This window comes from Sinocyclocheilus anshuiensis, unplaced genomic scaffold (genome assembly GCF_001515605.1).
Source record: "Sinocyclocheilus anshuiensis isolate Anshui unplaced genomic scaffold, SAMN03320099.WGS_v1.1 scaffold222, whole genome shotgun sequence".
NCBI lineage: Eukaryota > Metazoa > Chordata > Actinopteri > Cypriniformes > Cyprinidae > Sinocyclocheilus > Sinocyclocheilus anshuiensis.
The window spans coordinates 654389-667921 of record NW_015542408.1 but is presented as its reverse complement, the minus strand read 5'-3'; the positions used below and the strand labels follow the sequence as shown (position 1 = coordinate 667921).

Genomic DNA, 13533 nt, shown 5'->3' with positions numbered 1-13533 from the left:
TGAACCACATGTAAGATGGTCTTTCTGCCCCACATAATGATCTCTTCTGAGGTTTTTTCCTCAATAGCAACTTTCCGGCCTCAGAACAAAAGTGAACACTATGAAGTTTACTGTTCCAGAACGAGCAAAAAAAGTTTTTCCCGTATGCTATAGCCCTGGGTTGTGTGATAAGAGATTCTTGAGAATTAGGCTATATAAATTAAGTAACTTTTTGGTAGCTTTGAAATGCAATATACTTTGCAAGAAGTGTTGCATTTTTGTTTTTAAAAAAAAGGCACTTTTAAGGTGTTTATGTTGATTTAAGGGGATACGTAAGCTATTTCTAGTGATATATGAATAAATTCAGAGGGCAGTTTGTGGTTTTATGGTGTACAAATAGAACAGCTGAAACCACAGGGCTAAACTTGCCAGAAACGTGGGTTTAGAGCCTTTGGTAAGTTGTGTTTGGTTGAAATTCAGCTATTAGTGGTAGAAATAAAACTTCAAATTTCCTCTTCTACAGATGTTCCAACTTAGAACTGACAATTGCAGACAAATTACCTTCAGAAGATTTTCTTACTTTGTTTGATTTGCTTTTCCTTAAAGATTTGCCCATGCTACTCCATTAAAATATCCGCTCATTCATCCACAAACCAAAGTAGGCAGCCAAGATCCAAACATTTTCATCTGGACAGGTTTTCTTTATCCTTCATCACCACTTAAGAGGCAATTTTGCTCAGAAATAAAATAAATAGCCTTTACTTACTTTCTAAACATGGCATCCTTGCATAAACTACTTATGAATGATACATGTTATATAAATATACATTTTGTCATACTTTTAGTAGAATTCAGAAATGATCCTCTTGTTTGACTGGAAAAAAAATCATCACTTTAAAGACCCATAGTTAAGTGCCTTTTGTTTTTTCACACAAAGTTGAACATTTAAAGTCAATTGAAGATTTTTATCAGTGTTAAACTACATTTACAGGTTTCCGCCTGTGGGTTTGTTCCATTGAAATTAGCCAAATTATATCGTTGGACCTTGGAAATCCACTGTAATCTATACATTTACCCTCCATTATCTTTCTAAGTTCCGTGACATTTCTGAAACGCCCTTTCCAAATTATAGGACAGAAATGCGCCAGAGACCGACATTATGAGCCGTGTGCTTTTTAAAGCAGCACCTTCTCAATCTCCATCTATCTTAATGTGAGATAAGTGGCTGACAGTCAACTTCATGCCAAGTGCTCATTATTGTGAATATGCAAAAGCTATTTTTGATATTCTTAAACTGTGACAGGCTACTACAGGTTGAAACCTTTGCGTACTTGCAAAGACAAATTCTAACATTAATATGCTTGGATATTGAAGTGCATAGTTTTTATGCCACTAATAAATCATGATAGTGCCTCTGACATTTATATAGAGATGTACCTTGCTTTTTATAAGGTCACATCTCTTCTCAGCCAACAAAATCTTTACAGTAGCCCGATTCAATTAAAACACACTCGCCCACTGTGCTTAATTAAAACCAGATTGATGTATTGTAGATGAGGAGGAAAATCTCCACCTTTTGGACAATGTTCAATATGAATAGCTATACTGATTTAACCGTTTCTGCATGAACACAAAAATAAGTTTTTAATTCTTTTTTTTTTATCATGGTAAATGGTAAAATCCTTTAAAATCGCAAAATCCTTTGATTTACTCATCAGCCATAGTAAAATAAATGGTCATTTTACACACTTCAATGTAAAGCTAGAGGGTGCCAGTGAGGATGTGATGTAAAACTGTACATTGTGGTTTAACAGGTGTCTTGATGTGAACTTTATGAAAATTGCTGGCATGCATAATGTTCACTGTGCGACTGTGATTGGTGGTCTCGTAATTTCTCAGCATGTGCCACTGGGAATTGCTTGTGCGTAGTTTCTCTCCCACCAAGCTACGATATTTTTGGGTGTGTTCATTTGTGGAAACTGATGTTGCTGAATTTCTAATTACTGCATGGCCGATGCTGTTTGTAGTTTCTTAAGTGTATGTAAAGGAATGTTTAGTCTTTAATCAACAGCGTTATATTCCGGATGAATCCGCATAGTTGCTGTAAAAGAGGTTAAGAGTAAATTTTGTGGGTCAGAGCATGTCTTACATTTTTCTTATGAAGAATACCCACTATTTTAAAAGCCATATTGATTATTATAATCATAATAGTGCTTTATTGTCTGAACTATCAGAAATTTCTCTTTTAGATTAAGGAGCGGCTTCCAGGTACTGATCTTAATTGCAAAAGTAAATTTGCGTTCCCATTGTTTTGCGTGAATAGTTATGTGCTTTTTTTTTTAAAAACAATTTCTACTTGAGCTGAAATGAACGCCCTCTTTAAATGCATGAAATATGCTTAAACTTTTTTTGTTGTGCAACACAGCAAATTCACATGACCAACTTTAAAATGAGTGAAACTTTGACATGGCAAATCAACTAAACTACAACAAATACAATTGCCTGAATAAAATTTTTCCTTTGGTAAAATTTTCCTTAGGTATCATTCCAGATATTTTAGAAGTACTTTGTGCATGACCACTTTTTTGCTGGATTTATGCTGTCATACATTACATAAATTCAATGACATGTAAATAAGACAATCATACAGAATTATGAGTATGGGTAAATAGTGGTAGTTTTAACCACCCTCAATAGTTAAAAATGACTTTTAACTGCAACAGAGAATTTGAGGGTTAACACACTAAAAACAAGGATAACAATGCCATAATGTGGGCTTCCATGAGTCAGCAAAAGCAATTACTGTCCTTCCCAGAAGCAGGGAAGCAGTAGGGTTAGGAAAGCTACTTTAAAAGTATATTACACTCGGGTCCTCAAGTTCAAAACCAAGTCAAGGGAACCACCCTTGAGCATACACTCGGTTTAGTGCCAGCATGGCAATATTGTTTTACGATTCCAAGATCTGTAAATTTCCATATTTATTTCATGGCTTGTTATATCATATTTAAACTCAATATCTTCATTTTCCCTTAATTAACACATTCGAGCCAAGAGTTTTCTATGTACGTCGACCAATCTCGCAAATTCATTAGTCCTTATAGTCCCGCTCATTATGTTAATAACCCATAAGTAGAAGATAAACAGGTTTCCTAGTATGGCGTGTTCATGAATCTATATTTACTTCTCAAAAACATTTGCATGCAAAAGGCCCTATTTACTTCAAGTTTCAAAGCCAATTCACCTTGCCAGCTTGCATAGCTCTTTTGCATACTAAACAAATTTAATTTTAGCCCTTAAATAGCACTCTGATGACAAATTGGAAGGCAGCTGAAGTTTGACACTGCCATTGTTACATGTTAATTAGACTGATTGCATGGCCGTCAAACATGCTAACAATGAGCATTCAGTCCATTGTGTGAGGGTACGACAGCTAGACAAAGCAGAGAAAGATGTGTGCTGGGAATGAGCAAATCCCATATGCCCTGCTGTGGGATTATTCTACACGCCACACTATAGGCCATGTCTGGGAGCCAGGATGCATGGTAGGAGCCTGTGGTCTTTGCCTCTTCCCCAGTGTCTCCAGTGGTCTACACTGTGACTATCCCCTGGTGGCCTGGCTCCAAAACCGAAGGTAAAGAAAGCTATGTAAATGACAGCGTTGCTTATAGGGGTTGAAAAATAGATATGTTTTGATCATCCTTTGGGGTGTTTATTCTCGGATTTCCTCACTATAGCAATAGCTTATTCAAGGAAACTGCAAATTAAAGATGGTTCTATCTTTGTTTCTTTGGTACCTTACCATTATTGCTATCCAAAGGTTGCAAATTAAGATTCTCCTTGTGTCTCAGCAACCACCAAGGCCAGAAAAATGTGCCATAAAGAATACGTTGCAATCGTTTGTGGCTTATTTGCTAAAACTGGCTGAGCTGCACTTCCTCTTATATACCGTACCAGTTCCAATGGTTGTACTGTATTTAAGCAGCTACCTGACGCTCACAGTGTGATGTCTTCTTGTTCAGATGCCCAACAGATGTCTCAGGATTATTGCATCTTGGCATTGCTGGCACCAACAGCTGACTGAGCATCTTTGTGTTTTACTTAAAGAAATAGCTCTCCTAACGTCAATTCTGTCATTATTAATTCACCCTTGTGCATTTCATTTTTCTGGAGGAACACAAGTAGATGCTTTTAAAGAATTGTTACGCAAGAGTTATAGTGTCGAGGAGCTGTCAGACTCCAAAACGAAAAGAAAAACTTGTGCGTTGTCTCTCGCATTGCACGTCTTCAAGCCAAACCAATGGTTTGTGAGAAACATACTGAAATTAGAAATTTAATTATGCATTTTAAATTTCTAATTTCAGTATGTTTTGGTAATAGTAAAAAATTACCAGTATGTTTTGGTAATAGTAAAAATTATGATAATGTTTACTATTACCAAAACGTGCGTCTAGTTTTTTTTAATGTCTAGAATCAAAAATAGTGCATCAATTTCTGTATTTCGGCATACATTTTTTGGAACAATATTAGGGTATATATTGCAGGTCAGTGACACAAGTTTTACTGTATGCACATCATGTAATTTTACCACACTTTCTCTACAGTACACATATAGTATCACCATAGTTTTACTAACTCAACCTATCTAATGTTTACTCTCATGACACATTTTGTCGGGAGTCTTAAATCATAAAATGGTAGTGCTTTATATCCCCATTAAATTCAGCCATAAGTAAACACAAACAAAGTATAAAACCGATTCCATTTGGAAGTACAGGGTATGTTTCCAATTCATTTCTAAATAAAAAATGTTTTGAAGTAAATTTTAGATGTCTACCTTTATATTTAGAAGCACGAGATGTTTTTTGTTTTTACTCTTTTCCTCTGTCTGTGGTGTAGATATTTATAAAGATGACTGGTTCTCTACCACAATTTGTTCTGTAACTGTTGATTTTTGCATCCATCCTGTTTCCTCATGTGTAAAATGACCATCTGTGCCGAAGCCTTTAAAGATCCCCGGCTTCTCTCCAGGGGACATGCTGACTGGCCATATAAGCAAGTATCTGCACCAGATTGCTTTATTATTTGAGTATTGGTGAGCATAAACAACACCTGAAAGGTCAAGTGAAGCTAGTTTAAATCAAACCTACTAAAACTGCTGCAATACTGCAAGCTTGTGGGTTTGTAGTCTCTTTAGCCCTGAAATGTCAAAACACTGAAGGTCCCAAGAGGCATCTAGCAAAGAAGGGAGGGATCCTAAAGTAAACTCAGAGTCCACCCAAATGACCATCGGCCCGGCCCTGCACACAAGCGGTCGGCTTTAACTGGGGGCAGAATGAGTCACAGTCAGTGTGGTCAACTCATAAGTGCATATTGAATATTAAACCATCTTTGTTGAACATGGACCCATATGGATGTACTTTATGCATAATCACCTTTTTGCCCTAATGCACAATTGCACAATATGCACATTATTTACAGCATACTTCATGCATAGCAAATGCAAAGTAGAATTACACACGACCTGTCTGGGTTAGATTTTGCTTCAATTTTATTTCTATTAAAAAAATAGTTCTTTTACTTAAAACTGTTTATTAACCTATTTAATTTTGGGACCATTTTTTTTATCCATCATGACAATAATTTAATTACAATTGCCCATTTCCTATTTTCCACATTTATTTATTTCAACCAGTATGGATTTAAAAATATATATGTATTCATTTTTGACATAGACATGTTTTTGTGGGATATGCCCAGTAAGTGCATAACATTAAAATAATGTACACCATATGCTCTCAAAATGCATCTTTTTAGATAATTTGCCTTATGAATGCAGCTTATGAATACCACCCAGATATTAGATAAATGCATACAAATAGTTTGGCACATCTGTTTTAAAGCTTTTTTTAAAATGTCGTCTTGTTTGTAAACACAATAAAATGAAAGCCAGTTATGCAATAGGACAGAAGTGGCAAGAGATTTTTTTATAACAGGAATGGAAGCAGAAGACTATGTAACAGTGAATCACTTTGACATATCACAGTCTGTTTGGTATATTCTGAATCACGTGATAACATATTTGAGGCGTTCTGTGATTTATATTTTCATGTCCACAAACTAAACAGTCTGTCTGAGAATTTGTCCACATAAGGTGGCTTGTCTGGAGAGCACCATGTCCTGAAGTGGTATACAGCCTGGGTTTGTCAGGCTGCCAGTTCCTCACCATGCTTGGGATAGAAGCAGACAGCACTGAGCCAACCCAGTCCAGTGGGTGTAAAAGAGATGTCGACTTGTTTATAATATAGTTTGTTCTCTGAAACCCACTTCGAGGCCCATAGTATGCAAAGGTCATTTCAGCCAAGTCAGAAGACATACAGCCTCAATGAATCTACATGAAGCATGAATGAACATGGCTGAAAGAATAGTTTATTATTATTTATATTGGCATGCCTATAGGCTTTGGCTTGTACTTGAATTGTATGCGTGTTATTTTCAGAGAAAGTTGCAAAAAGAGAAAAATACTGTCAAATATTGCAAAAAAAAAAGGTGAGTTCATTTGAAAGATATAATACTTTTATTCACCAAGGATGCATTAAATTGATCAAAAGTGTTACAAAAGATTTTTTTATAAAAAAAAAAAAAAACTACTTTTGATCTATTCAAAGAATCCTAAAAATTTATGTATCATGTTTTCCACAAAAATAGTAAGCAGCATAACTGATTATAACATTAATAATAATGGGCATATCAGCATATTATAATGATTTCTGAAGGATCCTACAAGAAGATTGGAGAAGTGGATGCTGAAAATTCAGCTTTTCCATCAAATGAATACATTTTAAAATACATTAAAATAGAACAATTTAAAGTTATTTTAAATTGTAATAATATTTCACAACCTTACTGTTTTTTTCTGTCATTTTTGATCAAATAAGAGACAACAGTTTAGACAACAATTTAGACTTTTGCAATTCTGAGAAAAAAAAAACTCAGAATTGTGAAATATAAACACAGAAAATAAAAAGTGGGATGCACACTCAGAAATCTGATCCATTTTTTGCAATTCGGAGTCTTTATCTTGCACTATAATACATTATTCTAATAATAAAATTAAAATATTTTTTAATGTGCGTAAGAATATTGTAATTTGTGACCCTGGACCTCAAAACCAGTCATAAGCACGGGCATATTTGTAGCAATAGCCAACAATACATTGTATGGGTCAAAATTATCGATTTTTCTTTTATGCCAAAAATAGGATATTAAGTAAAGATCCTGTTCCATTAAGTTATTTTGTACATTTCCTACCATTAATATATAAAAAAATGTAATTAGTAATATGCATTGCTAAGGACTTCAATTGGACAACTTTAAAGGCGATTTCCTCAGATTCCAGATTTTCAAATAGTTCTCTCAGCCAAATATTGTCCTATCCTAAAAAAGAAACCCTCATATATCAATGGAAAGCTTATTTATTCAGCTTTCAGATGATTGTGTACTGTAAATCTCATTTTCAAAAAATTGACTGGTTTGACTGGTTTTGTTGTCCAGGGTCACATTTGTCCAGCATTAAATTGTACAATATCATCCCAGCTATATTTAGTATATGTGCAGGTGTTGTGGGTTTCCTGCTCGTATTTGTGGCTTGCTTTGTTGGTGTGTGTCTTAGCATGTGTCATATATTCTCAGCAATTTGTGCTAGTAATTGCCTTACTATCCAAGTAATTACTTATCTTTATTGTAGGCAACCTAATAAAACAGCATCTGCTGAGAGTTAAAATGTGAATAGGTGTGAATAATAGTGTCTTTGTTGTTCAGTGTCCGCTTTCTCCACCGTGACAGGATATGTGTGTCAGCTCTCCTGTCGGCCTGCGCAGGAACTCGGGCCCTGTAAGACGTTTCTGGCATGAATGGCAAACACATCCTCTGTCAACTCGGATCTTTTCATGCGTTGCTTCCATCTGGGAGCATAAAGAATAACATTAGAGTTGCTGTTTAGGTTAAATTGAATATTTGAGGGGTTTTTTTTCCTCACATAAATGGTTTCATTTATAGTACGTCTCACCCAGACATGCTTGTGTCTTAGGGTTTCCACCTTGGCTAGGCTCATCTCCAGACCTCTCATTCTTTTGTCATGCACTGTTCCTCTCAGTGATTCACAGAGGAACCGCAGAACCAGTTTAAGAGACCAGGAGTCTGGCAGCACCCTCAACACACTGACTAAATCAAAAGACGCTGCATTTTTGTTCAGCAGATCCACTGCCGTGATAACATGTTGACAGGACTCGAGGTAGATTTGAAGCAGGGAGAGAAACATTCCCTGAGTGAACATCCTGTCTCGTCCAGCAGAGGTCCTCCAACAGTAGCTTTCAGCAGCCTGCTGGTCTTTTTCTTCATGGACCAAAACCTGCAGGGCCTTTTTGTGTTTACCAGACTTCCCAAGTAAAATTGCTCTCTCCACATGAAGAAACGAGGGTGTTATTTGGTCTGTGGCAATAAAGGGTTTAGTGGTTTGTTTCATCCATGAACACTTGCAACAGTATCAAACACATTTAAGTTTGAATTATATTAGTGTAATTAACCTATTAAAGTCTTTATCTGCATGCTCACCATATATGGTGTCCACATTATAGAAAGAAGATTGCCAAAGTAATTGCTGTAGTTTATGTCTCATCTCTTCCTTGCTTGTTTTATTGTTGTAGTCATCCTCGATTGACTGCCGTATCAATTTGACATATGAGGAGATGAGCATGGTATGATGCTTTTCTTCCTGTGAATAGACAACTGGTTTCTTAAATGCAGTGTTCAGTAATGGAAAACTGGCATGAAAGGGGTCATTTTTACAGAATCCTTTGTAATTAATTTTTTTTAAATGTTTTTTTTTTTCTCAATCATTATACGCTCTCTGACCATTTCTTATTTTGCTGCTGTGCACCCCATGTTGTATAATTAGTAGTTTTACACACAAATTTTACACTTAACTTTGGTTCTCTGGGACCATATTACAGAAACATCCTAATTGAGTCTGTTTAGTAACCATGGTGATTTCTGTTTGAAGCTTGTTAGGGCTTAATTTGAGACTTAACTTTCTGTAATAGGCCCCTGAGATATAGAAATAATAGCATTTATCCTGCTTTCTCTTTATTGCATCACTGTGAATGGCCAGGTGAAGTTTCTGATCGTCCAGTTCTGATGTGTAAACGTGGACGACAGTCATGTGTTGATGCAATGCCACAAAATTGCAGAAGTTCAGAGCGAGTCGTTTTTTATAATCAAGTTTCACTAAAAGCTCTTTTTGACTGATGATGAAGTGTTCTGTTATGAATGTTACAAATCTTTTCATACCCGAGTTGTTGTCTTTAATTTAAAAAATTGCCAATTGAAATTATGCTGAAAGAAAATCTAAAATTTTAGATGGAAAAAACTTAATGAAAATGATAAATCTAAGTTTAAGTAGTTATTAACTGAAATAAAACTACACCCCCAAATAAATACTTATGAATATTTAAAAAAATAACATGAACAAAAATGTCAAAGCACATAACAAAATGACAAAAAAAAATGAAACTGAAACTCAAATAAAAAATAAAGGCAAAATAAATTCAAATGATATAAATATAAAAGCTCATTCAAAATATGAATAAAACTATAACAGTATATCAGTAATACTAAAATAACACTGTTCTATACATATAAGCTCTTGTGTATGTCAAAACGCCAATGTAAATTTGATTTCTGGTGACCCCCTTAAAACAGTCATTAATTACAAATGGATAAGTCACCTTGCTGTGTAATTCAATGACTAAATATTCCAAGTAGAGAGTCATAGCAAGTGGGTAGCTGGTGAGAATGGTAAGGACTTCTTCTGGTGCAAATGTAACATGGCTGCGTGTATGCGTCTTTGTAAAGATCAGTATTCCAGCCTATATTAAAATAAAGAGCATGTTTTAGAAAAAACACATAGCCTAGCTTAAAATGCAATAACTCTGACGTTCAAAAGTTTAGTAGTAAGATATATATATATATAAACACTGTTTGAACTTTGTATTCATCCAAATGCATCACGGTTTCCACAAAATGTTAAGCAGCACAACTGTTTTCAACATTGATCATAATAAATGTTCCTTGTTCACCAAATCAGCATATTAGAATGATTTCTGAAGGATCATGTGACTCTGAAGACTGGAGTAATGACGCTGAAAATTCAGCCTTACTGATACAGGAATAAATTATATTTTAAAATGTATTAAATTGGACAATCATTTGTTTTAAACCGTAGTATTATTTCAAAATATTAACGTTTTTGCTGTATTTTTGATTAAATAAATGCAGCCTTAGTGAGCATAAGACATTTCTTTCAAAGGTATTCAAAAAAATCTTACCAAACTCAAACTTTTGATGAATAGTGTATTATAGCAAGGTTGCTCTTAGTGTCTTAGAGCAAATTCTAGATACATGATAGTGTTTCTTTTACTGCCAAGGGCAAAAGAGTAAACTAGACTTGATGAAATCTGTGTAACTCTGCCCTCTGCTGTTGATAAACAGTACAGTTAAAATGCTTGCCTCTTGGTCTCTCTGAAGAACCCAATCTACAAATTTCCAGATGATGGGTTTATGTTCCAGATTTGAGAGAGTATTAACTATTTGCTGGAATACGCTGATGTGTGAGGGGTCCTCGCTCTGCTCTTCCACAATTTTAACCCAGGTCTAAAAAAAAAAAAAAGAAAGAAAGTACTTTCCTTTCTGATCCATCTTTAGTCATTGCTCTGTGGATCTTTCAAAGATTAAAAGATACCTGAATTGCATTGAAATGCTGGCCTTGAGTTTGATAGAGCAATCCAAGTGTGAAAAACCTGAAATGGCAGCAAATGAGTTAGTGGCTTCTCACTAGAAACTAGAAAATAACCTGTGAACGCTGAAGTAGCCTTAAATGATGAGCACAAACCTTTTGTGCTGTTCCAAGTCAGGCACACACGTTTGGAGGTTACAGTTATTCTGCGTCGACACAAGCTGGTCCAGTTTTCCATATTCACCTCGTTCCAAATACAGCTTAAAAAGTGCCGAGTCGATGTCCTGAGGACACATTTGGCCCTGTCCTGTTGGCCTGACTTCTCTCAAGAAGTCATCCAAAAAGATTAGGTACTGTTGAAATGTCGGCCAATCGTCTCGACTTAACGTCCACAGGTCCTTGGCATTGCTCACTGCTGTTGTCTGAGGTGTAAAGTCTTCACTCATAACAGGCATAGCTGGATAAAGGCTAATGATTTCCCTTGGGTCTAGTTCACCTTTACTGGAAAATAAAGGATTCTAGTGAAAAGGTGAAGGATGTTGAAACAATTTCCACACAGAAATTGCTAGTAAACTTCACAAATTACACGAAATTATAAAGCAGAAAAACTGAAAAATTACTTGCTTGTAAAACACATTAAAGCATTACTTACATAAAAAGCTCTTTTGCTTCCACAAAAGCCTCTCTATAGAACTTTATCATTCCAGATGTACAGATGACATTTTTATGTAAATCCTAAAAGTAAAGTGATGAATGGCATAAATCAGGATATATGTTATGCAGTTGATAAATATATTAGTTTTCACTCCAATTATGAAGTTGGACTATAAATAAATAAATACATACATATACAGTACGTACATACATACATATATAAATATATATATATTAGTGCTGGGCAACGATTAATCGCTATTAATCACATCCAAAATAAAACGTTTTTGTGTACATAATACACAAAATATGTATATTTATTATGTATATATAAAGACACACACATACAGTATATATTTTAAAAATATTTTCACGTATAATTATATTCATATAATTTATATTCTATATAATATTTAATATATGAACATAACATGTTTTTCTTAAATATATACATGCATGTGTGTGTATTTATATATAAATATACAATATACACAGTTCATATATATATAGAATATATATATATATATATATATATATATATATACAGAATATGAGTATATATATATATATATATATATATATATAGAACATGTTTACTTTAGTTTGCTTTATTATTGATAAGCAAGTATATAAAAACGTATTAAATATTTAACAGCACATTTAATTCTAAAATCATGCATTTGATAAGCGCACATCTGTGAACATGTGCCTCTGTGATCTTTGTTTAATACTATTGTCTTGCTGGAATGGCATCTGTGCATCTGGTGCGAGTGCTTATATGAATTACCTTGCTCAGTGTGTAAGACGCTCAGCCTCACTGACCTCATGGCTCCGTTAAACATTATGTGTAGTTTCTATGTTTTAAGATTATTCTCATATGACTCTGTCTTTCAGCAGGATACCTACTTATCAAATATAATCTATGTGTTATAAATGATGATTAAATGAGATATTATTGACACTAAGGGGTCAGAGATTGGCAGGTTAACATTATTCATGACATAGATATGCTGATAGATGCTGGCTTAATGGATTATATATTTCTAACATATTAAAGAAAGATAAGACAAACATCCACTTTGTAATTAGTAATTACTCTACCTTGTATGAATCTTTTGGCAGGAGATCTTGAAGTCTGTCCAACAGCATCAGGGCTTCATCAACTCTCTGACTCTTAACCAGGTCTTCAATCTGATCCTCCAAAGGAACAGGTGACAGCCGATGAATCTCTTTGTCAGCAACAACAAAAACACTTTCTATAACAGAAAAAGATAGGAAATAGTTAAAAATGTGCCATTAAATGACTATAAAATTAAAAGTATGATATTGCTATTATCAGTGTCTACAGATTATGGCAACAAGCTCAGATTGCATACTCAAATCTGATTGTTTTAAAGCAGTTGTTCTCAACTCCAGTCCTCGGGACCCACTGCTCTGTACATTTTGTATGTCTTCCCTTATTTAACGCACCTGATTCAGATCATCAGCTTGTTAGGAGAGAGATCCATGAACTGAACTGAGTGTGTGAGATTCAGAAACATACAAAATGTGCAGGGCTGCGTTCCCCAAAAGCATCATAAGATTAAGTTGATCGTAGCTCCATTGGTTTCAATGGGTGTACGACCCCCTGCTCTGCACATTTTGCATGTCTCCCTTATTTAACACACCTGATTCAGATCATCAGCTTGTTAGGAGAGAGATCCATGAACTGAACTGAGTGTGTGAGATTCAGAAACATACAAAATGTGCAGGGCTGCGTTCCCCAAAAGCATCATAAGATTAAGTTGATCGTAGCTCCATTGGTTTCAATGGGTGTACGATGTACTTAAGCTTACGATGCCTTTGGGAAACGCAGCCCAGAGCTGAGAACCGCTGGTTTAAAGTCCGTGTGAATGTGGCATATTTTGTGTGAAACATATTTTTAGTATTTGTTGATTTAAAAAATGTATTATAATTTTAATTTTTTTTAAATAAAAAAATATTTAAAAAAGAATTTACGGTTACACTTTACTTGAAGGGGTGTGCATAAGACTGACATGACACCTTCATAATCATGACATGACACGTCATGAATATGAAGGTTTTTTATGCATGTTTATGACAACTGTCAT

The 13533-nt window shown here is 34.8% G+C and overlaps 1 protein-coding gene across 1 annotated transcript in view; it reads right to left on the bottom strand.

The window, feature by feature from the left end:
* Positions 1–7551: 7551 nt before the first annotated feature.
* The window catches only part of LOC107693120 (transforming growth factor-beta receptor-associated protein 1-like), an 8854-nt gene continuing 2872 nt past the window's right edge, over positions 7552–13533 (bottom strand). The window contains exons 3-11 of the mRNA XM_016492382.1: positions 12524–12678; positions 11421–11503; positions 10925–11269; positions 10775–10832; positions 10543–10686; positions 9762–9902; positions 8590–8749; positions 8045–8466; positions 7552–7940 (exon numbers count right to left, since the gene is read on the bottom strand). Of these exons, the coding sequence (XP_016347868.1) occupies positions 7794–7940; positions 8045–8466; positions 8590–8749; positions 9762–9902; positions 10543–10686; positions 10775–10832; positions 10925–11269; positions 11421–11503; positions 12524–12678 (1655 nt within the window). The 3' untranslated portion in view covers positions 7552–7793. The remainder of the gene's footprint in view (positions 7941–8044; positions 8467–8589; positions 8750–9761; positions 9903–10542; positions 10687–10774; positions 10833–10924; positions 11270–11420; positions 11504–12523; positions 12679–13533) is intronic.